Source organism: Ovis aries, chromosome 12, assembly GCF_016772045.2.
Source record: "Ovis aries strain OAR_USU_Benz2616 breed Rambouillet chromosome 12, ARS-UI_Ramb_v3.0, whole genome shotgun sequence".
Classification (NCBI taxonomy): Eukaryota; Metazoa; Chordata; class Mammalia; order Artiodactyla; family Bovidae; genus Ovis; species Ovis aries.
Genome location: NC_056065.1, coordinates 53,863,527 through 53,888,117, shown reverse-complemented (window position 1 = coordinate 53,888,117; position 24,591 = coordinate 53,863,527). Strand labels below are relative to the sequence as shown.

At 42.4% G+C, this 24,591-nt stretch overlaps 1 protein-coding gene across 1 annotated transcript; it reads right to left on the bottom strand.

Annotated features, from left to right (window-relative positions):
- Nucleotides 1-1,051: 1,051 nt before the first annotated feature.
- LOC101114795 (PRAME family member 8-like) lies at nucleotides 1,052-3,127 on the bottom strand. Its single transcript, XM_027976088.2, has 2 exons — nucleotides 2,647-3,127; nucleotides 1,052-1,876 (listed from the first exon to the last, which is right to left on the bottom strand). The coding sequence occupies exons 1-2, from the start codon at nucleotides 3,117-3,119 to the stop codon at nucleotides 1,303-1,305; spliced, it is 1,047 nt and encodes a 348-aa protein (XP_027831889.2). The 5' UTR covers nucleotides 3,120-3,127; the 3' UTR covers nucleotides 1,052-1,302.
- Between the last annotated feature and the right edge of the window lie 21,464 nt (nucleotides 3,128-24,591).

Genomic DNA, 24,591 nt, shown 5'->3' with positions numbered 1-24,591 from the left:
GTAGCACTACCCTACCTGCAGGTGTTTAAATCTGAGCATGTGGAACTGAGGGTGATAGAGTTGACTGTGAGCTATAAGATGTATGTAAGAATTATTTTTTAGATCAGGGTGATATGTTGATGATAAAAAATGCCACTAGTCTTCCCTGATAGGAAGAGATAGGTTTTACAGGAATCATTTCAATCTCTTAATGACATGATCTGCTCCCATAAAAGGATGCAATCTCTTAAGGTGGTTTAGAAATACTAAAACTATGTTATATGTCTGTATGAGTTTAGTATTGGTGACTTAGTGGTAAAGAATCAGCCTACTAATGCAGGAAATGTGGGTTCAATCCCTGGGTCAGGAAGATCTCCTGGAGAAGGACGAGGCAACTCACTCCGTATTCTTGCCTGGGGAATCCCATGGACGGAGGAGTTTGGTGGGCTACAATCCAAGTGGTCGCAAAGGGTTGTATGCTACTTAGAGACTAAAAAACAGCAAAGAAAATTGTATACCTTTGCTGGTCACAACTACTTTAATTCAAGGAGGACAATTACATACTCTATGACAGGCATAGATGGGCAAGGACAGGGCCTCTGGTTTATCTACAATGTAAATGACGTCCTTCACAATGGAGGGTCTTGACTTGTATAGTGAAGTCCTTTCCCAGCACAGAAAGGCCAGGAATTGAGACCTATGGACCCACCAGGAGAACCATGAGAACACCTGACATCCAGAGTCATGTCCTAAAAGAGCGGTGAGTATCTGGTCTAGAGCTCTTTACTCCAGTGACTCACTGGCCACTGAGTATGTTCTCCTTGGTGGGCGCAGTAATCCACTGAATAGGCACAGAAATCAGTAAGGAGGTAACAGATGTCCCTGCCAGTCGAGAACTAGTGGGAGTAGCGGGGTTTCTGATCATACACAATTCTGAGTGTTTTCTTTCATGAGTAACTGGATATTCCTGAGGTGAAAACACATAAAAAGCAATAATATATCAGAACGGCATGAGAAGGTTTCTTTATTTGTGACCATTTATATATACTTTCCAATCAAGGATAATGCCACATATGCATACAAGATTTCCATCCAGAAAATCAATTCATTTTTAAGGTGCTATAAACTCATGTCTCTGAATGTCCCAACACCTCCAGAGCCTCCATTTCCCCTTGCAATCCTGCATCTCCAATCATCTTTCCTCTTCCCATTCATACTGAGCTGATGTCTGAAACCATGGATCAGTTTTCCTTTTATGATGCATCTATTCTCCATATTTTAGTTTCCAAGTGCCCAGAAGAGAGCTTTGGCAGGTGCATCCAACTAGGCAGACATGCAACAGTGGTACAGAAAAGGCTCCTCAGGATAGAATGTCTTATTGCTCCAGCGAGGACATGGGCTGGAGCTAAGCCAGATGGCCCTTGGATGTCCTAAATCCTGCATAATTTTGATGAGTTTATCCCGAAGCTGGGCCAGTCGGCCCAGGTGGAGGGCTCCATGAAGGCTGTAACTCTCCTGAGGAGCAGGGTAAAACTCATCACTTAAGTTGATCAGCCCAGTGGTGTGCCTCAGCAGCTTCTCCATGATGGCCATAGGGAGGACATTCCCACACAGACTGAAGGTCCTGAGCTGGGAACAGCAGCTCAGGACAGGCAGGATGGACTCAAGCTGGGACTCTTTGATCCCACACTGCTCTAAGTTCAGTTCCTGGAGGGTGGCTGCAACTTGCTCCAGAATAATGCAGAGTATCTTAGGACTAAAGTCAGTCATGGTGACCCCACTCAGATCCAGGCCTTTGAGCTGATGGATGTTCGGGCACTGGGACAGGTGGGTCAGGTCTGATTCTGTAAACCGGCAGTTAGTTATTGCTAGGTGGTCCAAGGGGGATCTCAGGCAACTGGGGAGAAAAAAGTGATTATATCTGAGAAACCTGGGTGTCAGCTGTCTTGGGCAGGTGTTTTGCCCAAAGACAAGGTCCTACTAAGTGTCTCCTGAAGGTCAGTACTCAAAATGACCTGTCTCCATTTAGCCTGACATTTCATCTCTGCATAACCTATAACAAGCTGAAGCTTTGTATGATTGCTGGTCATGCTCCACCACTATCCTCTAAGAATCATGCATTTCTTAAATATTAACTTAATATTGCTGGAAAAGACAACCTTTTAGGAACTGGCAATTTGAGACAAGTTCATGTGTTTAGAAACTTGATAAGCACAGAGCTCTTCTCTCTCTCTCACACACATTCTTTTTCCTTTTATTTTTTTCATGGCCACATCACACATGTGGCTTGTGCAATCGTGCTTTCCCCACCAAGGATCAAACCTGGACATTCAGCCCTGAAAGAGAAGAGTTCTAAGCAATGGACTGCCAGGTAATTCCCAGGTAATTGCTCTGGTCGGAGGTGGTTTCCCTTCTTAAATGGTCCTTTCACTTACCTATTTTCCTAAGCCAAGTTACACAGAATTTCCTAACGAAGAATCCATGCCTACCCTCATTGGATCCAAACCACCCCATCCATAGCTATCTAATGTGGTGTCCCTGTTTGTTCTTCTACCTTGATTTCAGTGGTAAAGTGACAACGCAGCTCAAGATAGAGCAGCAAAGGACCCAGTGGGCTTAACATGCCAGTGTTGTGTTCACTGTTTCAAGCCAGTGGTCCACACTCACCTGAGCATCTGGTCCAGGCAGCCTTCAAGAAAGGAGGGAGCATCCAGAGAGAGATCCTGGAGATGGTGCAGCTTAAGAAACTGAGAGGTAAATTGGACAACTTTCTGCTCCTGCTCCTCATGGGCAGATATGTGAGTGCGGGAGAGATGGAGTCTCTGCATGTTGCTCATCTGACCCAGGAGAGGAGCAAATTTGGCCAGGGTGGACAGATGCCAAATCCAATTGACTTGCACCTCCTGGATGCAGTCCAGCTGCACCATATTCAGGACTCTCATGATATTTTCCACAGGCATTGCAAAGATGGTCAGCTTTTTACAGCAGAGGTGTATAGAAGCTTTTCTCTGCTCTATCCACCTGAGGAGGTAAGTGAGGAAGTTATCCAGGGTCCTTTTCTTCAGACAAAGCTCTATGTATACCTTCAGGGGAGCCAAGGGCTGGTGGATCCTTGAGCTCTGCTCAGCCACTGGTGCCATTCCTAAGCTTGAGAACCCATGTGTGCTGGCTCCAGACCACATGTTCCAGAAGCTCTGGCCAGTATTCCGCAGATCTAGCACCCGTAGTTTGCACCGCCTATAAAGACAGAAAATTAATAGAGATGCATTAAAATCCACACAGAATGCAACCACAGTCTCAGAATTTCACAAAAGACTGTGCACTTGTGCTTTTATTCATATATCTCATCACCTGCTCCCTTGCCCTCCTCTGCCTCTTTCCTCCAAGTTGCTTTCTCCTCTTCTTTTTAGTTCTCCATTTCTATTAGAATTATGCATCATAGGAAGGAGATGGGCATGTTCTTTCAATCACTGCTGCATTGTAGCCACATTTACACATCAGTAAAGTATTTTCCATAGTGAGCCAAGGCCTCTGAGCTTCTTCACTGCCATCCTCAGAACCCTCTGGCCCATCCATTGGCCATCCACTTAGCCCACCCCAGATGTCTCTTCCAGGATTCCCAGAGCCTTATCAACCTACCTGGATCTGACTCACCTGGAATGAACCTTCTGGGCAAGTAGGACATCAAGTGCTTCCAGGACTGCTTGTAGGGGCCCCACATGAGGCAGGTCAATGAGGCCCCCCAGAGGCAGGCAGACAAAGGGCCAGGCTTGCACAATGGCCTTCAGGGTCTTGATATGTTTCCCATGGAAGGCATCCATGAAGAGGTGTGGGAAGAGCTCTGTGGGCAGAAACTCCAGAGCAGAACAGACCAGGGCATCTTCCCTGACCAGGTGCATTCCAGCCAGGTCCAGGAGTCTGGGTGGGGTCGGGACACTCATCCTGACTCTGCTTCAGAAGGAATCCTCTGGAAACTGCCAAGGAACAAAGCATCCATATCAAGCCAAATAGGAGCACATCTAAGACAATCTCTCAACCCTTCAGAGAAATCTACTCGGGACTGAGGTCACTGCTCTGGCACGAGTGCAAGTGCCTCAATTAGACCATATAACACTCAGGCCTCAAGGGGCACAAAGTAATAATTCTTTCCCTACCTGATTCAGAACAAGCCTCTCACAAGTATCAGTGAGGAGGAAAGGGAACCACTAGCTATTTCAGTTCCATCCACTGCTTTGCTTCATTCATGTCCCACCTGGAAGTGGGTAACAAGAAGCCTGAAAGCTCATTCCAGTCGTTATGAGTGGAATATGTCAGACCATCACTCGGAGCCCTAAATCTATGGGAAGAGGAAGGTCATGTGGACCCACACACCCTCCATCCTCAGTTACCCCTAACATGAATGCCATCTGTGTAAAAAACGTGTATTTGATATTTCATGAAACAAAACTCCAGATATTTTAAATATCTGCTGGGTAAAGATATTAAAAAATGATACCAGCTAGAGCACTAATCAAAATGCTTTAGATTCATGCAAAACTTCACTGAGGCAAAACTAAAACCTGAAATGGGTTCATCAGAAAGAAACAATTTTTTTGAAAACTATCCCTGTCATCCAGAAATACACTCACTGTTGAAGATTGGCTAACCATGGGGAAGGAAAGGTTATTCTTAAACGAGGGCAGTAACTTATTGGTCTGATGTGGCTGGCAGGATCCTCAGATCTCAGACACTGTGGAGAAATTAGCTGGTTTCTCCAGAGCAGGAAGATTCTGCAGCTCTTCTCCCGTGCATCAGGCTTTTATACACCTTTCTTGTCCCATAATCCCTTTGTCCCATGCTAGTCCAATCAGAAAGGGATATCTGATTAGATTATCATATTTTTCTAGATTTACTGATTGAATCATACACAGCCAAACAGAGACTGATGCGGTCGTCAGGTGATCAAGGACCCATCACTGATTCACTTAACAAAAATTGCCTGAATTCTACCGATATGGACAGTTATATTCTTGGGAGTCAAACAACAAAGGGATTATTGATTTCTGCCATTTGACATGAAAGTACAAAAGTTGACAGCATCATTGTTGGGGGAGTTTTGGTCAAGTCAAAATTAAAACAGCTTCATAAATTACCTAAGAAAACAAAATACTCTCATTCCTGTATGAGCTGTTCACTCAGGTGTTATGTAGGAAACACAGGAGATTGTGAACCTATTCAGGCAGCAGGGGAAGAGCTTTTGGGGATGTGGTTGGTTTTCCAGACTTAAGCTGAGTCTTCTCTAAAGGTGGACAGGTCAAAATGTCAGTGAGGATAAGAGTGGCTTTGGACAGTTTGGAGCTGGGCATTTATAAAGGGACCATGTGAATGATCCCAACAATGTAAAATAAAGGCTTCTTTTTAATTTTTATATTTTGGAAAACAGGGAAATTTAAAGACGTTCTGCAGTGTGATGTTAAGATAGTAAAAGAGGGCTTCCCGGTGGCTCAGTGGTAAAGAAACTGACTTCTAATGCAGGAGACAAAAGTTCAATCCCTGGTCTGGGAAGATCCCACATGACATGGGGCAACTAAGTCCGTTTGCTACAACTACTGAGCCTGTGCTCTAAATCCTGGGAGGTGAAACTCCTGAAACTCAGGTACTCTAGAGCCTGTGCTCCACAGCAAGAGCAGCCACCTCAATGAGAAGCCCATGCACCACAACTAGAGAAGAGCCCCCACTCACCCCAGCTAGAGAAAAGCACAAACAGCAATGAAGACCTAAGGTCTCAAAAATCAACAAATTTTAAGAAAAAAAAGTTAGGAAAGAGAGTGACTCAGAGGAGACACTATCATCTTTATGGTGTTTCTTTCCCCAGAAAGTTGAGATCAGCATAGCATAACCAACTGTAAGAAAAGATTAAATCTAAGATGAAAGCAGTGGAAGGGGTAGAATACTGGGATCAGGCACTTCCAAGACTGGAGGCACTGAAGGTGGGCACTGTGGGCTCTTTGAGAACTTGGAGCCAGAGAAGAAACAAACCTGGCTCAGTCCACAATAACTGTCATCCAGAGGCAAGTGCTACCAAGTGATGTTTTCTTTAAGTTTTGTTTTTTCCCTCCTCACTGAGGACACTTTCCAGATGTCAAATTTCCCCAGCCATTTTTCAGGGGTCTTAGAAGTCAAAATACCATAATTTCACTGACCCCTTTTCAGATGTATTTAGATCATTATTGTTTCATCAGACCTAGCTAAGTTCCACACAGATTCTGATCAAGGTGACACGATTAAGCGCAAAAATAAAATTCTGTTTTTTTCTTCATAAATACCGACACCTTTTCTGCACTGAACACAGAAGCTCATTGATGTTTAATGTTCTACCACATTCAAGGGTGACACCCAATTTGTGATACATCATACAAAGATTTCTTTGATGTTTAAGGTCACACATAAACAGATACCCTTTCTTCTGTAAGAATTTTTCATGCCTCTCACCCACCCCACTTATTTGATGCCTGAACAATTCTTATACACCTGTGGCCACCAAGGTGAAGACACTCTGAAGGGTGTTCTCTGTCTTGGTCACTTTGGGGAAGATCACTTTCACCATACTTCTCTCATATATAAATGGCTTTTGCATAAAATAAGATTAAACTGGATTCTACTCAGGTGACATTTTAAACATAAACATAATGAAAAAGAATACTTATGTGTGTAACTGAGTCACCTTGCTCTACAGTAAAAATTAAATACAACAATCTGATATAATTATAAACAAAATAAAAAAAATTTTATTGAAATTTTATTTAATAAAATTTGTTTGAAAGCCTGGGGCTTCTGTGGTGGTCCAGTGGTTGGGAATCCACCTTATAATCTAGGGGACATTGGTTCAATCCCTGGCCCAGGAAGATCTTGCCTACCACAGGGCAACTAAGCCCATGAGCTGCAACTACTGAACCTGAACTCTAGAGCCTTTGAACTGCAACTAGAGCCTATGGGCAGCAACTACTTAAGACCGTGTGCCATAGAGGCTGTGCTCCAAAACAAGAGACGTCACCACAGTGAGAAGCCCAAGGGAGCAGAGCAGCCCCTATTCACCACAACTAGGGAAAGCCCACACAGCAATGAGGACCTAGCCCAGCCAAAAATAAAAATAAATTAATTAATTAAAAAATAATTCTCTGCACCTTGTTTATGGTTTCTTTGCTGTGCAAAAGCTCTTAAGTTTGATTAGGTCCTACTTATTTATTTTTGTTTTAATTTCTGTTATTCTAGGAGATGGGTCATAAAGGATTTTGCTATGATTTATGTCATACAGCGTTCTGCCATGTTTTCTTTACCAATATTGTAAAACAATCATCAATCAATTAAAAATAAAAAAAAATAATTCTCTGAAGAAAGCTCCTGGACTGATATGGAAATCTACAACAGTGGCCAGACTCCAAGCTGGTCATTCTCTGGTATGCGGGAATCTGGGAATATTCAGAAGGACCTTTCCTGCCTGAGCAGTCATCAGCTGTGGGCGCTGTGCCAAAGAAAATCCAAGACAGACACAGGTTTATGTGTTCAAAATAAATTTTATTCAGGACTATGACACCAGAGGGCCAAATGGGGCTCTTCTGACATTCTAAATTTGATAGTTTTGCACATTCTAAATTTGATAATTTGATAGGAAAAGCCAGCTTGATAAATTTTTTTTTTTCAGAATTCTAAACTTAAAGAAACAAAAGTCCTTTTAGGAGTAGCATTCATTTATCTCCCTGTTTCTTCGAGATGTAATTATTCTACCTGATCTTAGGAGTTTTTTTGTTTGTTGTTTTCCCCCCCTGAGTATTGATATCTTGATCACTGCCATTAGGAAGGCACACATATGTTGTACACCTGACAATCAGTCAGATGTTCTGAGCAGCTTTTTGGCTGTGCCAACTTTCAGAGACCTTTGTCATCTTAACCTTTGTTTCATCAACTTGTATAAAAAAGACTTCTTCAGGTTCTTAGACTATTCGGGGGGAGCAATATTACTAGAGCTTATGAAGGGTACATCATTTGCACTGTCTTGTGGGAATGCCTATTGCATCTTTATCAGTGTAAATTGTTATTAAAATACTGCTGCTGCTGCTGCTGCTAAGTCGCTTCGGTCGTGTCCGACTCTGTGCGACCCCATAGATGGCAGCCCACCAGGCTCCCCCATCCCTGGGATTCTCTAGGCAAAAACACTGGAGTGGGTTGCCATTTCCTTTGCCAATGCACAAAAGTGAAAAGTGAAAGGGAAGTCGCTCAGTTGTGCCCAACTCTTAGTGACCCCATGGACTGCACCCTATTAAAATACTACTCATCAATAAATCCTTAAATTGAACAAACTTCTAAATTGGAAAATTTTAGAGAACTATTAAAAATTTTTGATTCACTTTTGAAAATATAAATTTTATTTTTGTATGAATGCTACTGTTTCAAGATTCCATTGGTTGCAAAGAATATGATCTCACTTTTAAAGAATGTGTTTTTAGTTTGGGGAATAATAATATTTTTATAATGCTGTGCTGGTTTCTGCTGTCCAGCAACGTGAACCAGCCAAGGCATACGTTTATTCCCTCCTTCGTGAACCTTTCTTCCACCCTTAGAGAACTTTTATAAAAAGCCACTTTTTTGGCACCTATAAGAAAAAGAAAAAACTAGAAAGTGGATAAAAAGACATCCATGTAATGACTAACCTAAGATATACCTTATTTTAAACCAATGAAACAAACAAGCGAATAAAAACTGGTTTCTAAAGCCTTATTTAAGCTCCCAACTTCAGCTCAATGGTGCTCATGCATGCTAATAATAAACTTTGTTTTCCACAAAGCTTTTCTTTTCACTCTTACTATGACCTGTAACAAGTACATAATGTATGTCTCTGTAAACAATGGAAGCATTTATCTTTTCCTGCCTGATTCTCTAGTATTTGGCTTCTCCAGCTGACTCCCCTATGGGCTTGATGTATTACTGCACTGGATGACAACTCATTTTACTAATCATTGTTCCATTCGTTCTAACTTTTTTTTCAAATTGTTTATGTCTTGTGCCTCTCTTTACTGTATTATGAATTTATAAATGTAACGAGCTATATGTCCTATAGTCCTTCTACTTCATAAAATCAGTGTCTCCTGCACTAACCAATATGAATCCAGACTTCTGACATAGCTAAACACCTTGAGACCATCAATCACATCTACAACCATATAGAGAATATTTGTAATAGTGCAAATCTAGATGTGAGAAGAAGAACAAGGGAAAGTATTTTCTGCATCATAATAGACTAGGAAGACAGGAGATCCAGAGAATTTTAATAAATATGTTATAACAGATCTGTAACATATGGATATCAACATCTGGTTGAATGGGATAGTGGGGAGCAGAGGAAGCAGATGGCCAAGTATAAGTTATAAGTTGTATATTATAGTCATTTTATTATACATCCTGATATACTGAAGTCAAAACACACTATACTAATCTTCCTCAATAGGGAAGACCAATACGTGTTATGGGAATAAAGTGAAATTCTTATTGACATGACCTAGCTTTCAAAGGGAGTTCCCTGGTGGCTCAGATGATAAGAAATCTGCCTGTAATGCAGGAGACCCGGGTTCAATCCCTGAGTTGGGAAGATTTGCTGGAGAAGGAAATGGCAACCCATTCTAGTATTCTTGCCTGGAGAATTCCATGGACAGAGGAGCCTGGCAACCAACAGTCCATGGGGTCACAAAGAGTCAGACACGACTGAAGGATTAACACACATACACACAGCCTTCAAAAGATATTCTTTTGAAATGTGATATAAATATAATAAAACCATGCTTCTTACCTGTATGATTTTTGTATTCTTCTCATAGGAATTTACATGTTGCTACCCTCTCATGACAAGGATGTGTTGTTGAGGACCACTGAGTATGTTTCCTTTGTTGTTTGTATTAACCCACTGCTGCTGCTGCTGCTAAGACATTTTAGTCATGTCCGACTCTGCGCGACCCCATAGACGGCAGCCCACCAGGATCCCCCGGCCCTGGGATTCTCCAGGCAAAAACACTGGAGTGGGTTGGCATTTCCCTCTCCAGTGCATGAAAGTGAAAAGTGAAAATGAAGTTGCTGAGTTGTGTCCGACTTCTAGCGACCCCATGGACTGCAGCCTCCCAGGCTCCTCTATCCATGGGATTTTCCAGGCAAGAGTACTGGAATGGGGTGCCATCGCCTTCTCCGTGTATTAACCGACAGATCCAAGGAAATCAAGAGGGAAAAAACAACTAGGAAATGATGGAGTTTCAGATCATAGGCAAGAGAGTGCTCCCCTGACCCCCGTCAGTAACTAGAGATCCGTGAGATGTAAACACAGAAATCAGAATATCATGGACAGCATTTATTCATTTACACGGAAGGTCTCTTTAATTCTGATAATTTCTACAACCGCGCACACCAAAACAACTCAAACATGTATGTCTCAAACTGAATCCTTCTGATAGAAGCAACTACCTAGGCAGGGTATTACAGCATTATGTATTGGGACTCAGATGATCACACATGTCCTCACCACAGTGAGGACAGGGGCTGGGGCTAACCCAAATTTTCCTGGGACATCCTAAATCTGTAAGAATCTCCCAAAGCTCAGCTTTTAGCTGGACAAGCCTCTCCTGGTGAGGAATATCTGAGAACTGTAATTCTCCTGAGGGGCAAGATAAATCTCTAGACTTAAAGCAGGCAACCCATGAGTTATGACACAGGAGACTCTCCAGGACCACCACAGAGACGAGGTTTCCACACATGCTGAGGACTCTGAGCTGACAGCAGTGGCTCAGGGTAGGCAGAATGGCCGTGAGGTGGGAGTCCATCATCCCACACACATTAAGTCTAGTTCTTCAAGAGTGCCTGCAACTTTCTCCAGCAGAACTTGGAGAAGCTTGGGACTAAAGTTGGTCAGGGTAACACCACTCAGATTCAGGCCCTTTAGCTGATAGATGTTTGGACACTGGGAGAGATGGCGCAAATTTGGTTCTGTAAGCAGTCAGCTGGTCATAGAGACGTTGTCCAAGGGGGTCTTCAGGCATCTGGAGGGAAAAAAAAAAACAATAAATAGATCTGGGAAACCAGAGTTATAAGTGACCTCCACATGAGAGGTAAATGATTAGAACACAGCCAAGGTTGCTATTAACATCTGATAGTATCCAGAATGTCCAATCTCTTTCTACCATTTTCATGTGTGACTAGATCAAGCTAAAAGAACCTTGAAAGCTCTTTTTACTCATATATCAGGCAGATTACAACATACTCCACCCACTTCCTTAGGAGGATGAATGAAGATAATGGTTGCACTAGAATATGCCCAAGGGAGAGCCTGAGACAGAGTCTCCAACAAGTGTGGACACTACTTAATTTTAGTACTGGGAGAGTAGATAAACATGCTTTTAAGTCAGATCACTTCACTCCATGCTTGGGCTCCAGATGTCTGTATCTCTGGCCAGGTGAGGCCTTTGGAGGACATGTATAAACAATAAGACCCCACACCATGCCCTGGGGCTGCCAGACTTCAGCAACTCCCATCTGGGCATCATCTACAAACTTTCTATCATTGTTCACTCTCCTTGTGTCTCTGCTTCATTACCATCATCTCCAGAATCATGCATTTCCTGTATGATACTTACTTACATTATATGAAATGTGAGACCACCTTTACAGACTGGGACTTGAAGTTCAGTTCAGTCGCTCAGTTGTGTCCAACTCTTGGTGATCCCATGAATTGTAGCACTCCAGGTTCCCTGTCTATCACCAACTCCCAGAGTTCACTCAAACTCACGTCCACAGAGTCAGTGATACCATCCAGCCATCTCTTCCTCTGTCGTCCCCTTCCCCTCCTGCCCTCAATCCCTCCAGGCATCAGAGAATTTTCTAATGAATCAATTCTTCACATAAGATGGCCAAAGTACTGGACTTTCAGCTTTAGCATCATTCCTTCCAAAGAACACCCAGGACTGATCTCCTTTAGAATGGACTGGTTGGATCTCCTTGCAATCCAAGGGACTCTTAAGAGTCTTCTCCAACACCACAGTTCAAAAGCACCAATTCTTCGGTGCTCAACTTTCTTCACAGTCCAACTCTCACATCCATACATGACCAGTGGAAAAACCATAGCCTTGACTAGACAGATCTTTGTTGGCAAAGTAATGTCTCTGCTTCTAAAGATGCTATCTAGGTTGGTCATAACTTTTCTTCCAAGGAGTAAGTGTCTTTTAAGTTCCTGGCTGCAATCACCATCTACAGTGATTTTGGAGCCCCCCAAAATAAAGTCTGACACTGTTTACACTGTTTCCCCATCTATTTCCCATGAAGTGATGGGACCAGATGCCATGATCTTAGTTTTCTAAATGTTGAGTTTTAAGCCAACTTTTTTACTCTCCACTTTCACATTCATCAAGAGGCTTTTTCGTTCCTGTTCACTTTCTGTCAGAAGGGTGGTGTCATCTGAATATCTGAGGTTATTGATATTTCTCCTGACAATCTTGATTTCAGCTTGTCCTTCTTCCAGCCCAGCATTTCTCATGCTGTACTCTGCATATAAGTTAAATAAGCAGGGTGACAATATACAGCCTTGCCGTACTCCTTTCCCTATTTGGAACCAGTCTGTTGTTCCATGTCCAGTTCTAACTGTAGCTTCCTGACCTGCATATAGGTTTCTTAAGAAGCAGGTCAGGTGGTCTGTATTCCCATCTCTTTCAGAATTTTCCACAGTTTATTGTGATCCACACAGTCAAAGGCTTTGGCATAGTCAATAAAGTACAAATAGATGTTTTTCTGGAACTCTCTTGCTTTTTCATGATCCAGCGGATGTTGGCAATTTGATCTCTGGTTCCTCTGCCTTTTCTAAAACCAGCTTGAACATCTGGAAATTCATGGTTCACATATTGCTGAAGCCTGGCTTGGAGAATTTTGAGCATTACTTTGCTAGTGTGTGAGATGCGTGCAATTGTGTGGTAGTTTGAGCATTCTTTGGCATTGCCTTTCTTTGGGGTTGGGAATGAAAACTGACCTTTTCCAGTCCTGTGGTCACTGTTGAGTTTTCCAAATTTGCTGGCATATTGAGTGCAGCACTTACACAAGATCATCTTTCAGGATTTGAAATAGCTCAACTGGAATTCCATCACCTCCTCTAGCTTTGTTCATAGTGATGCTTTCTAAGGCCCACTTGACTTCGCATTCCAGGATGTCTGGCTCTAGGTGAGTGATCACACCATCGTGATTATCTGGGTCATGAAGATTTTTTATGTACAGTTCTTCTGTGTATTCTTGCCACGTCTTCTTAATATCTTCTGCTCCTGTTAGGTCCATAAAATTTCTGTCCTTTATTGAACCCATCTTTGCATGAAATGTTCCCTTGGTATCTCTAGTTTTCTTGAAGAGATCTCTAGTCTTTCTCATTCTGTTATTTTCCTCTATTTCTTTGCATTGATCACTGAGGAAGGCTTTCTTATCTCTCCTTGCTATTCTTTGGAACTCTGCATTCAGATGCTTATATCTTTCCTCTTCTCCTTTGCTTTTTGCTTCTCTTCTTTTCACAGCTATTTGTAAGGCTTCCCCAGACAGCTATTTTGCTTCTTTGTATTTCTTTTTCTTGGGGATGGTCTTGATTCCTGTCTCTTGTACAATGTCACAAACCTCCATCCATAGTTCATCAGGCACTCTGTCTATCAGATCTAGACCCTTAAATCTATTTCTCACTTCCACTGTATAAGCATAAGGGATTTGATTTAGGTCATACCTGAATGGTCTAGTGGTTTTCCCTACTTTCTTCAATTTAAGTCTGAATTTGGCACGAAGGAGTTCATGATCTGAGGCATAGTCAGCTTCCAGTCTTGTTTTTGCTGACTGTTTAGAGCTTCTCCATCTTTGGCTGAAAAGAATATAATAGATCTGATTTCGGTGTTGACCATCTGGTGATGTCCATGTGTAGAGTCTTCTCTTGTGTTGTTGGAACAATGTGTTTGCTATGACCAGTGTGTTCTCTTGGCAAAACTCTATTAGCCTTTGTCCTGCTTCATTCCGTATTCCAAGGCCAAATTTGCCTGTTACTCCAGGTGTTTCTTGACTTCCTAGTTTTGCATTCCAGTCCCCTATAATGAAAAGGACATTTTTTTGGAGGGTGTTACTTCTAAAAGGTCTTGTAGGTCTTCATAGAACCATTCAACTTCAGCTTCTTCAGCCTTACTGGTTGGGGCATAGACTTGGATTACTATGATATTGAATGGTTTGGCTTGGAAATGAACAGAGATCATTCTGTCGTTTTTGATATTGCATCCAGGTACTGCATTTTGGACTCTTTTGTTGACCATGATGGCTACTCCATTTCTTCTAAGGGATTCCTGCCTGCAGTAGTAGATAAAATGGTAACCTGAGTTAAATTCACTCATTCCAGTCCATTTTAGTTCGCTGATTCCTAGAATGTCGATGTTCATTCTTGCCATCTCCTGTTTGACCACTTCCAATTTGCCTTGATTCATGGACCTGACATTCCAGGTTCCTATGCAATATTGCTCTTTACAGCATCAGACCTTGCTTCTATCACCAGTCACATCCACAACTGGGTATTGTTTTTGCTTTGGCTCCATCCCTTCATTCTTTCTGGAGTTGTTTTTCCACTGATCTCCAGTAGCATATTGGGCACCTACCAACCTGGGGAGTTCCTCTTTCAGTATCCTATCATTTTGCCTTTTCATACTGTTCATGGTGTTCTCAAGGGAAGAATACTGAAGTGTTTTGCCATTCCCTTCTCCAGTGGACCACATTCTGTCAGACCTCTCCACCATGACCTGCCAGTCTTGGGTGGCCCCACACAGCATGGTTTAGTTTCATTGAGTTAGACAAGGCTGTGGTCCATGTGATTAGATTGACTAGTTTTCCGTGAGTATAGTTTCAGTGTGTCTGCCCTCTGATGCCCTCTCGCAACACCTACAGTTTTACTTGGGTTTTTACTTGGGACTGGGACTTTAAGACAGGCTAATTGTGTTCACAGATTAGTCACCAGAGTTTCTTTTTAGAAATGCTCAGGTCTGATGTGGTTTTTCCTTGTCAATGCCACCTTCACTAACCTGTTACCTGAACAGAGATATATCGAAATCACATACATGCCTGCACTACATCTATGCCTCTTAATTTGTAGCTTCCTACCCTGATGTCTCTTTCCAGAGCTTCTATACCAGTTTTCTCACACCTTGATTGCTCCGCTTATGTGTTACCACACACCACAGTAGAGCAGCAAATGAGACAATGCATTTGATATGTTACTATTGTGTTCACTGTTTCTCGCCTGTGGTGCTCCCCTCACCTGAGCATCCGGTTCAGGCGGCCTTCGAGGAAAGATGGAACTTTCATACAGATATCCCAGAGGTATTGCAGCCTGAGGGTCTGAAAGGTAAATTGCAGAAGAGCCTGATAGTCCTGTTCCTCAACAGCAGACCTATGAATGGGGGAGAGAAGGAGTCTCTGAACATTGCTCATCTTGCCCAGGAGAGGAGCAAACTTGGCCAGGGTGGACAGCTTCTAGGTGAAATTCAGTTCCACCTCCTGGATATAGTCCAGCTTCACTATTCAGAAAACTTTCTTAATAGTTTCTTTGGATCTTGAAACAATCTTCATCTTCTACAGCACAAGTGTATGGAGCCTTTCCGCTGCTCCACCCATGAGAAGAGGTAGGGGATACGTTTGCTCCAGGTCTTTTCCTTGAGACAAAGATCTACATACATCTCCAAGGGAGCCAAGGAGTGCTTTGTCCTTGACATGTTCTTAGCCACTGATGCCATCAGTGAACTTGAGGACACATGGGACTTGTCTCCAGACCACATGTTCCAGAAGTCCTGGCCAGTATTTCTCAAGTCCAGCACCCGCAGTTTGCACTTCCTATGGGGAAACAGAAGATTTGCTAAGATTCTTTAAAATACACACGGAATGAAACTACAGCCTCAGAATTTAGGCAACATTCTAACTTCCCATCTTTGCTTTTACTTCACATTCCTGTTATCACCTTCTGTCTTTTCTCTTTCCTCTCTTGCTCACTTTCCTCTAGTCCTTTTCATCTTCCATCCTTCCTAGTACACTTTTGTAAGGTATTTCCCAATGTGATCTCAGCAGTGCTCAAGGCTTCTGAGCTTTTTCAGAAGTCTCTGGTCTGCCCTTTGGTCATTCACTCTCCCTGACACCAGCAGTCCCTTCCAGGACATCCAAGACCCTGCCACGCTACCTGGATCAGACTCACCTGGGGTAAACCTCCTGGGCCAGAAGGACATCAAGTCCATCCAGCACTGCTTCTAAGGTTTCTTGGTGTGGCTTCTTCATCAGCCCCCCTAGAGGCAGGCGGGCAAAGGGCCAGGCTTGCACCATGGCCATCAGAGTCTCACTGCGTCTGAGAGAGAAGGCGGCCATGAATAGCGGTGGGTAGAGCTCCATGGGCAGATACTCCAAAGAGCAGATGGCCAAGGCCTCATCTCTCAACAGGCTCATTGCTGCCAAGTTCACAAGTCTGGGTGGGTTGCGAGCACTCATCCTGACTCTTCTCTTAATGGAATCCTGTGAAAATGCAAGGGAACAAAGCATCCTTCTCAGGTCAGTCATACCCATAACAGTGGTCTCTCTCCCTATCCTTCAGGGAAATCAAACCAGAGCCAAAGTTATCACCTTGGAAATGATGAACCAGAAAGGAAGAAAACTCAGTTTGTCAGGCTTCCAGGCTATATTTGGTGGCACTAAGCCATAGCTCTGCCTCTTCTGGCACTAGAGCAAGAATCTCACAAGTACCAAGAAGAAAGCAAGGCAACCAATAGCTCCTCCATTTCCTTCCACTGTTTGCTTAATGCATTTCCCTCTTGCACCTTTGTATCAGGAGACTGAACAAGTTGACTCCCTTTCTCTTGGGTGAAATCATTTAAAGTGTCACGTTCAGCCCAAATTATGGGGACAGAAGTTCACGTGGAACACAGCTCCCATCCTCAGTTCCCAAACTTAACTTTGCTGGGAAGAATATAGGAGGTACCTTTAAAAGGAATTCCATTTGTGCATAAAGTAAAAACTTTAAATGTCAAGATATAGAATTTCAAACAGTTATATGTCTTTTATTAACAATAAAAACTGCTTTATGAGACATTTAAATGATATAAGCCAAAGTCAAAATCAAAATGTTTAGGAGGAAGGCAAAGCTACACTTTGAGGCAAAAAGAAAGCCTGAAATTTTTTAACCAAAAGAAAACAAACAGGAAAACTCTTCCTGTCATGTCAGACTGCGTTTCACCACTCAGCGCATGCTTGGCATTGGTAGAACATGTTAACTAATGCTGATAATTTACCAGCTCAGGTGGGGTTGAGGGACTGCTCAGACCTCAATCAGACTTCCGAAATGAGAGCTCAGAAATGACTGAGTGACTGAACTCACTCCACTCTGGTCTTCTCTTAAGCTTTTCCTTGAGAACAAATATTTCACTGGCTATTTCAGTAAACAAAGGATGCTGCAGCCAAAAAGCCATGAACCCTGAAGGCCCCTACCCTCCTAAGACAGTATGCCCCAAGGGGAATTCAAGGAGGAGAAAACAGGATGGTGTTCTGAAGTAGTTAAGACGCATATCATACAGATAAGTTCAATAAGACCAGACTCTTGCCTCTTTCCACACATAAAAAAAGCACGAAAAGGAACTTACCTGGTAGTCCAGTGGTTAAGAATTTACCTGTCAGGGCAAGGGATACAGGTTGGATACCTGGTCCGGGAAGATTCCACGTGCTATGGAGCAACTAAACCCATGCCCCACAACTACTGAGCACTCAATGAGAGCATGGGACCCATGAAGCCCACAGGCCCTGGAGCCCATGATCTGCAATGAGAGAAGCCAGCAAAGTGAGAAGCCAATGCATTTCAACTAGAGAATAGACCCTGCTCACCACAACAAGAGAAAGGCTGTCCTCAGCAAGGAAAAACCAGCACAGCCAAAAAAAAAAGTAAATAAATGAATATAATTATAGAGATAAATAACAATTTTTAAAAAGCATGAAAATCATTAATTTGAGATGTATCATTTTTATCATATGCAGTCATCTTTTGAAATTTTCTGAAAAAAATTTTTTTTTCAGAAAATGACATTATGAACTCTGGCTCCACAGTATAACTTTTTTTCCACTTTTATAACTTTTGAATAGTTCCTCAGAGCAATCTGAGAAGACACCTTTCTGGCTATAATCTTCTGTAAAGTCAACAAATAAAACATATTTGTTATGTTTTAAGTTGTGCATTTCTTGTCATTTGACATGCTCTTCCAAGACATTTTTCTAACCCACGGTATCCTGTCCCCACTACCTGAGTTCCAGGCATTAAATGAAAACTATCAACTAAAATGCTAGTCACCATGTGAAAGCAGAGAGTTATTTTATTTGGTGGGAGTGTTTAGAACCCAAGCCCAGGAGACAGTATCTCAGAAACTTTGAGAAAACTGCACCAAGGAGGTGGCAGGGAAAGTCAGGCTATATACAAGTTTGTAACAAAGGGAACAGGCAGTCTGAACATCAAAGATTACTGTGAGGTTAAAAAAAGATAAACATCTTTCTAAATTCCATATATATGTGTTAGTATACTGTATTGGTGTTTTTCTTTCTGGCTTACTTCACTCTGTATAATCGGCTCCAGTTTCATCCATCTCATCGGAACTGATTCAGATGTATTCTTTTTAATGGCTGAGTAATACTCCATTGTGTATATGTACCACAGCTTTCTTATCCATTCATCTGCTGATGGACATCTAGGTTGTTTCCATGTCCTGGCTATTATAAAGAGTGCTGTGATGAACATTGGGGTACATGTGTCTCTTTCAATTCTGGTTTCCTCCGTGTGTATGCCCAGCAGTGGGATTGCTGGGTCATATGGCAGTTCTATTTGCAATTTTTTAAGGAATCTCCACACTGTCCTCCATAGTCCCTGTATGCAAGACAGCAAAAAAGACACAGATGCATATAGCGGAGTTTTGGACTCAGAGGGAGAGGGAGAGGGTGGGATGATTTGGGAGAATGGCACTGAAACATGTATACTATCATGTAAGAATCAAATCTCCAGTCTATGTCCGATGCAGGATACAGCATGCTTGAGGCTGGTGCATGGGGATGACCCAGAGGGATGTTGTGGGGAGGGAGGTGGGAGGGGGGTTCATGTTTGGGATCGCATGTACACCCGTGGTGGATTCATGTCAATGTATGGCAAAACCAATACAGTATTGTAAAGTAAAATAAAGTAAAAAAATAAAAATAAAAAAATAAACAGATACAAAGTTAGAGAATTCAGCTTTCTATGTAGAGGAAGATGCAAGCCTCTTGGCTCACTGAATTCATTCTTTCATAGGTACCTCAGCTCTCTGGAACCAATTCTTCTTTCCTTGTTTACCTTAGGGGGTGGCAGATGGCTGCTTCTTGCATTGCCCCAGCTCCTCAGCAATCATCCTGGGGAATGGCGAAATCTCCTGGATTGGAGGTTTATGTCACTGTGCAGATATTTGTACTCAAGTAGCATTTACAGGTCAGTCCAATTTTTTCAAAATAATTGTTATTTTGATTATTTGGCTGTGCTGGGTCTTAATCATGCGTGCGGGAACTTTGATCTCCCTTGTGCCCCTAAGGGATCTTTTATTTGTGGCATATGAACACTTAGTTACAGGATATGGGATCTAGTTCCCTGACCAGTGATTCAAGCCAGGCCCCCTGCATTGGGAGCATGGAGTTGTACCCACTGGATCACCAGGGAAGTTCCAGGATAGCAAGTTTCATTAAAAATTCTAACGTATACAGTCCTGATTAGAAAATTTATTTCTATTCTCTGGTCTGATCAACCAGCAGGTGGCCTAGGGGACCTACAGCTCAGAATGTCTATCACTGAAGATGAATCCAGTCTCTCTTATTTCCTTCCACCCCCAGCTCCCCTGCACTGGCTACTGGAACAGCTTAGGTAAACCCTGATTCATTGGTGATCACATGTAATATGTGAGTCCAATTTCAGTCCCTGGATTTTGCTTTCTTCCCTCTTGTGAAAATAGCAGGATAAAGATTTAGGCTATTCACTAGGAAGGAGAAGACTGAGGGGGAAAAAAAGCACTGTGGAGGTCTTACATAGTAATGAGTTCTTGCTCAGCAACTCCAGAGCCAAGCCCTCAAGAAGCAATATCTCACTGAATCCCACTAAAAGTCCCATAAACTGTGTGTGTATCATTACCTTCATTGTGGGGGAAACAAAGCTCTGCCTAAGACTATAATCCCAGCCCTATATCCGCTTCCTCCCCAGAATAAACAATTGCAGCCTCTGAATCCTTAGCAGGGAAACTTTATTTGGCTGCATTTTCTTTAGAGGCACTGTGGAAGTTACATTTATGTGTCAGCTTCACTGAGATGAAATGCCCAGGTCTCAGATCAAACACTAATTCTGGGAGAATCTTCAAAGGAATTCCTGGAGAAGATTAGCATGGAATCAGTAGACTGAGTAAGAGATCAGCCCTCACCAGTATGGGTGGGCATTGCCTTACCTTCTGGGGGCCTGAATAGAACAAGGGCTACTGCTCTCCCTCTCTCCTTGGCCGTAAATACTGGTATTTCTGGCTCCTGAACCTGGAAACTCCAGCCCCTACACAATTGGTGCCCTGGTTCTCAGGCCTTTAGCCTTGACTTAAAATTCAGACTTAAATTGAAGAAAGTAGGGAAAACCACTAGACCATTAAGGTATGACCTAAATCAAATCTCTTACAATTATACAGTGGAAGTGAGAAATAAATTTAAGGGACTAGATCTGATAGAATGTCTGATGAACTATGGATGGAGGTTCATGACATTTACAGGAGACAGGAATCAAGACCATCCCCATGAAAAAGAAATACAAAGAAGCAAAATGGCTGTCTGAGGAGGCCTTACAAATAGCTGTGAAAAGAAGAGAAGCAAAAAGCAAAGGAGAAAGGGAAAGATGTAAGCATCTGAATGCAGAGTTCCAAAGAATAGCAAGGAGAGATAAGAAAGCTTCCCTCAGTGATCACTGCAAAGAAATAGAGGAAAACAATAGAATGGGAAAGACTAGAGATCTCTTCAAGAAAATTAGAGACACCAAGGGAACATTTCATGCAAAGATGGGTTCAATAAAGGACAGAAATGGTATGGATCTAACAGAAGTAGAAGGTATTAAGAAGACGTGGCAAGAATACACAGAAGAACTGTACAAAAAAGATCTTCACGGCCCAGATAATCACGATGGTGTGATCACTCACCTAGAACCAGACATCCTAGAATGTGAAGTCAAGAGGGCCTTAGGAAGCATCACTACAAACAAAGCTAGTGGAGGTGATGGAATTCCAGTTGAGCTATTTCAAATCCTAAAAGATGATGCTGTGAAAGTGCTGCACTCAATATGCCAGCAAATTTGGAAAACTTAGCAATGGCCACAGGACTGGAAAAGGTCCATTTTCATTCCAATCCCAAAGAATGCTCAGACTACCACACAATTACACCCATCTCACACGCTAGTAAAATAATGCTCAAAATTCTCCAAGCCAGGCTTCAACAATACGTGAACCATGAACTTCCAGATGTTCAATCTGGTTTTAGAAAAGGCAGAGGACCAGAGATCAAATTGCCAACATCCGCTGGATCATCACAAAAGCAAGAGAGTTCCAGGAAAATATCTATTTCTGCTTTACTGACTATGACAAAGACTTTGACTGTGTGAATCACAATAAACTGTGGAAAATTCTGAAAGAGATGGGAATACAGACCACCTGACCTGCCTTTTGAGGAATCTGTATGCAGGTCAGGAAACAAGAGTTAGAACTGGACATGGAACAACAGACTGGTTCCAAATAGGAAAAGGACTATGTCAAGGTTGTATATTGTCAGCCTGCTTATTTAACTTCTATGCAGAGTACATCATGAGAAACGCTGGGCTGGATGAAGCACAGGCTGGAATCAAGATTGCCAGGAGAAATATCAATAACATCAGATATGCAGATGACACCACCCTTATGGCAGAAAGTGAAGAAGAACTAAAGAGCCTCTTGATGAAAGTGAAAGAGGAGAGTGAAAAAGCTGGCTTAAAGCTCAACATTCAGAAAACGAAGATCATGGCCTTTGGTCCCATCACTTCATGGGAAATAAATGGGGAAACAGTGGAAACAGTGACAGACTTTATTTTTTTGGGCTCCAAAATCACTGCAGATGGTGATTGCAGCCATGAAATTAAAAGACGCTTACTCCTTGGAAGGCAAGTTATGACCCACCTAGACAGCATATTAAAAAGCAGAGACATTACTTTGCCAACAAAGATCTGTCTAGTCAAGGCTATGTTTTTTCCAGTAGTCATGTATGGATGTAAGAGTTGGACTGTGAAGAAAGCTGAGCGCTGAAGAATCTATGCTTTTGAACTGTGGTGTTGGAGAAGACTCTTGAGAGTCCCTTGGACTGCAAGGAGATCCAAACAGTCCATCCTAAAGGAAATCTGTCCCGGGTGTTCACTGGAAGGAATGATGCTAAAGCTGAAACTCTGTTACTTTGGCCACCTGATGCAAAGAGCTGACTCATTTGAAAAGACCCTGATGCTGGGAAAAATTGAAGGCAGGAGGAGAAGGGGAGGACAGAGTATGAGATGGTTGGATGGCATCACCAGCTCAACGGACATGAGTTTGAGTAAACTCTCGGAGTTGGTGATGGACAGGGAGGACTCGCGTGCTGTGGTCCCTGGGGTCACAAAGAATCGTACACAACTGAGTGACTGAACTGAACTGAACATATTTTTAAAAAGAATAAATTCTTGCTTATTTATGGTTAGAATCAATTTTAAAGTCTAATTTATTTCTTGCAGCTTTAAAATGTTTTTAAATTTCCCACATGATTTCTTCAAAATACTGTATTACCTCAATAACCTTTAGTGAAATGTAGTATATAAGTCACTGTGGAAGTATTTATACTCAAGTGCCATTTACAGGAGAGTACATTAAAAATTTTATTTATTTAATTAGTTGGCTGTGCCGGGTCTTAGTCCAGCCTACAACATCTTTGATCTTCCTTGTGTCCTTGTGTATGTGTGTGTGTTTGTGTGTGTGTTGGTACTGAGTTGTGTCCGAAACTTGGGACCGTATGGACTGTAGCCTACCATGCTCCTCTATCTTTGAAATTTCCAGGCAAGAATACTGGAGTGGATTGCCATTTCTTTCTCCAAGGATTCTTCCCAAGCCAGTGATCGAACCCGTGTCTCCTCTGTCTCCTACACTGGCAGGCAGATTCTTTGCCACTGAGTCACCTGGGAAGCCTGAGGGATTTTTAGTTGTGGCATGAGAACAGTTAGCTGCAGTGTATGAGATCTAGTTCCCTGACAGTGATTGAATACGGGCTCCCTGCTTTGGGACCATGGAACAGAAAGTTCAGCTGGGAACTCAGCTGGGAACAGAGAAGTTCCAGGATAGAAAGATTTATTAAAAATTCTAGAGTATACAGTCTGATTACAAAATTGATTTCTATTCTCTGGTCTGATCTACCAGCAGGTGGCCTAGAAAACCTGAGGCTCAGAATGCCTATCACTGGAGATGAGTCCACCTATGCCCTCCCACCCCCAGCCCCTCTGCATTGGCTACTGGAACAGCTTGGGTGAATCCTGATTCACTGGTGATCACATGCAATATTTGAGTCCAATTTCTGTCTCTGGATTTTGCTTTCTTTCCTATTGTGAGTAACAGAGATAAGTACAAAGGTTGAAGACTTATGCTATTCACCAGGAAGGAGAAGACTGCAAACAAACAAACAAAAAAAGCATGATGGAGTTCTTGCTCAACAACTCCAGAGCCAAGCCATCAATAAGCAATATTTTGCTGGATCCTATTAAAACTCCCATAAACTCTGTGCATCATTATATTCATTGCCGGGGGAACTGAAGCTCTGCCTAAGGTCCTCCCAGCCCTATATCCCCCTACTGCTCAGAATAAACAATTGCAACCACTGAATCCTTAGCAGAGATTGGCTACATTTTATTTGGCTGCATTTTGTTTAGACATACTGTGAGGGTTAAATTTATGTGTCAACATCACTGTGAGATGAGATGCCCAGATCTTAGGTCAAACCTTAATTCTGGGAGAATCTGTAAGGTTATTCCTGGAAGAGATTAGCACTGAAATCAGTATATAGAGTCAAGAGATCAGCCCTCACCAGTGTGGGTGAGCATCATCTTATCCTCTGGGGCCTGAATGGAATGAGGGCTACTGCTCTCCCTGTCTTCTAAGTCATGAATACCAGAGCTTCTGGCTCATGAACATTGAAACTACAGGACATACACAAATGGTTCCCTGGTTCCCAGTCTTTTAGCCTTGAATCAGAGCTACACCATCACTTCCGCTGCTTTTAAACCTTAAGACTAGGTCCGAATTATATCACAGTCTTTCCCAGTTCTTTAGTCAACAGACAGCATCCAGTGGGACTGCTCAGCCTCTGTAATCATGTCAGCCTCTTCTCAAAATATGTATGTGTCTATGTATCAGGTGAATCCTGAACAACTGCTCAGGGTCACTTAGATGAGGATTTTTTTAAACAGTAAATTTAGTTTTACACAATATGTAGTTGGGTTGAATCTGAGGA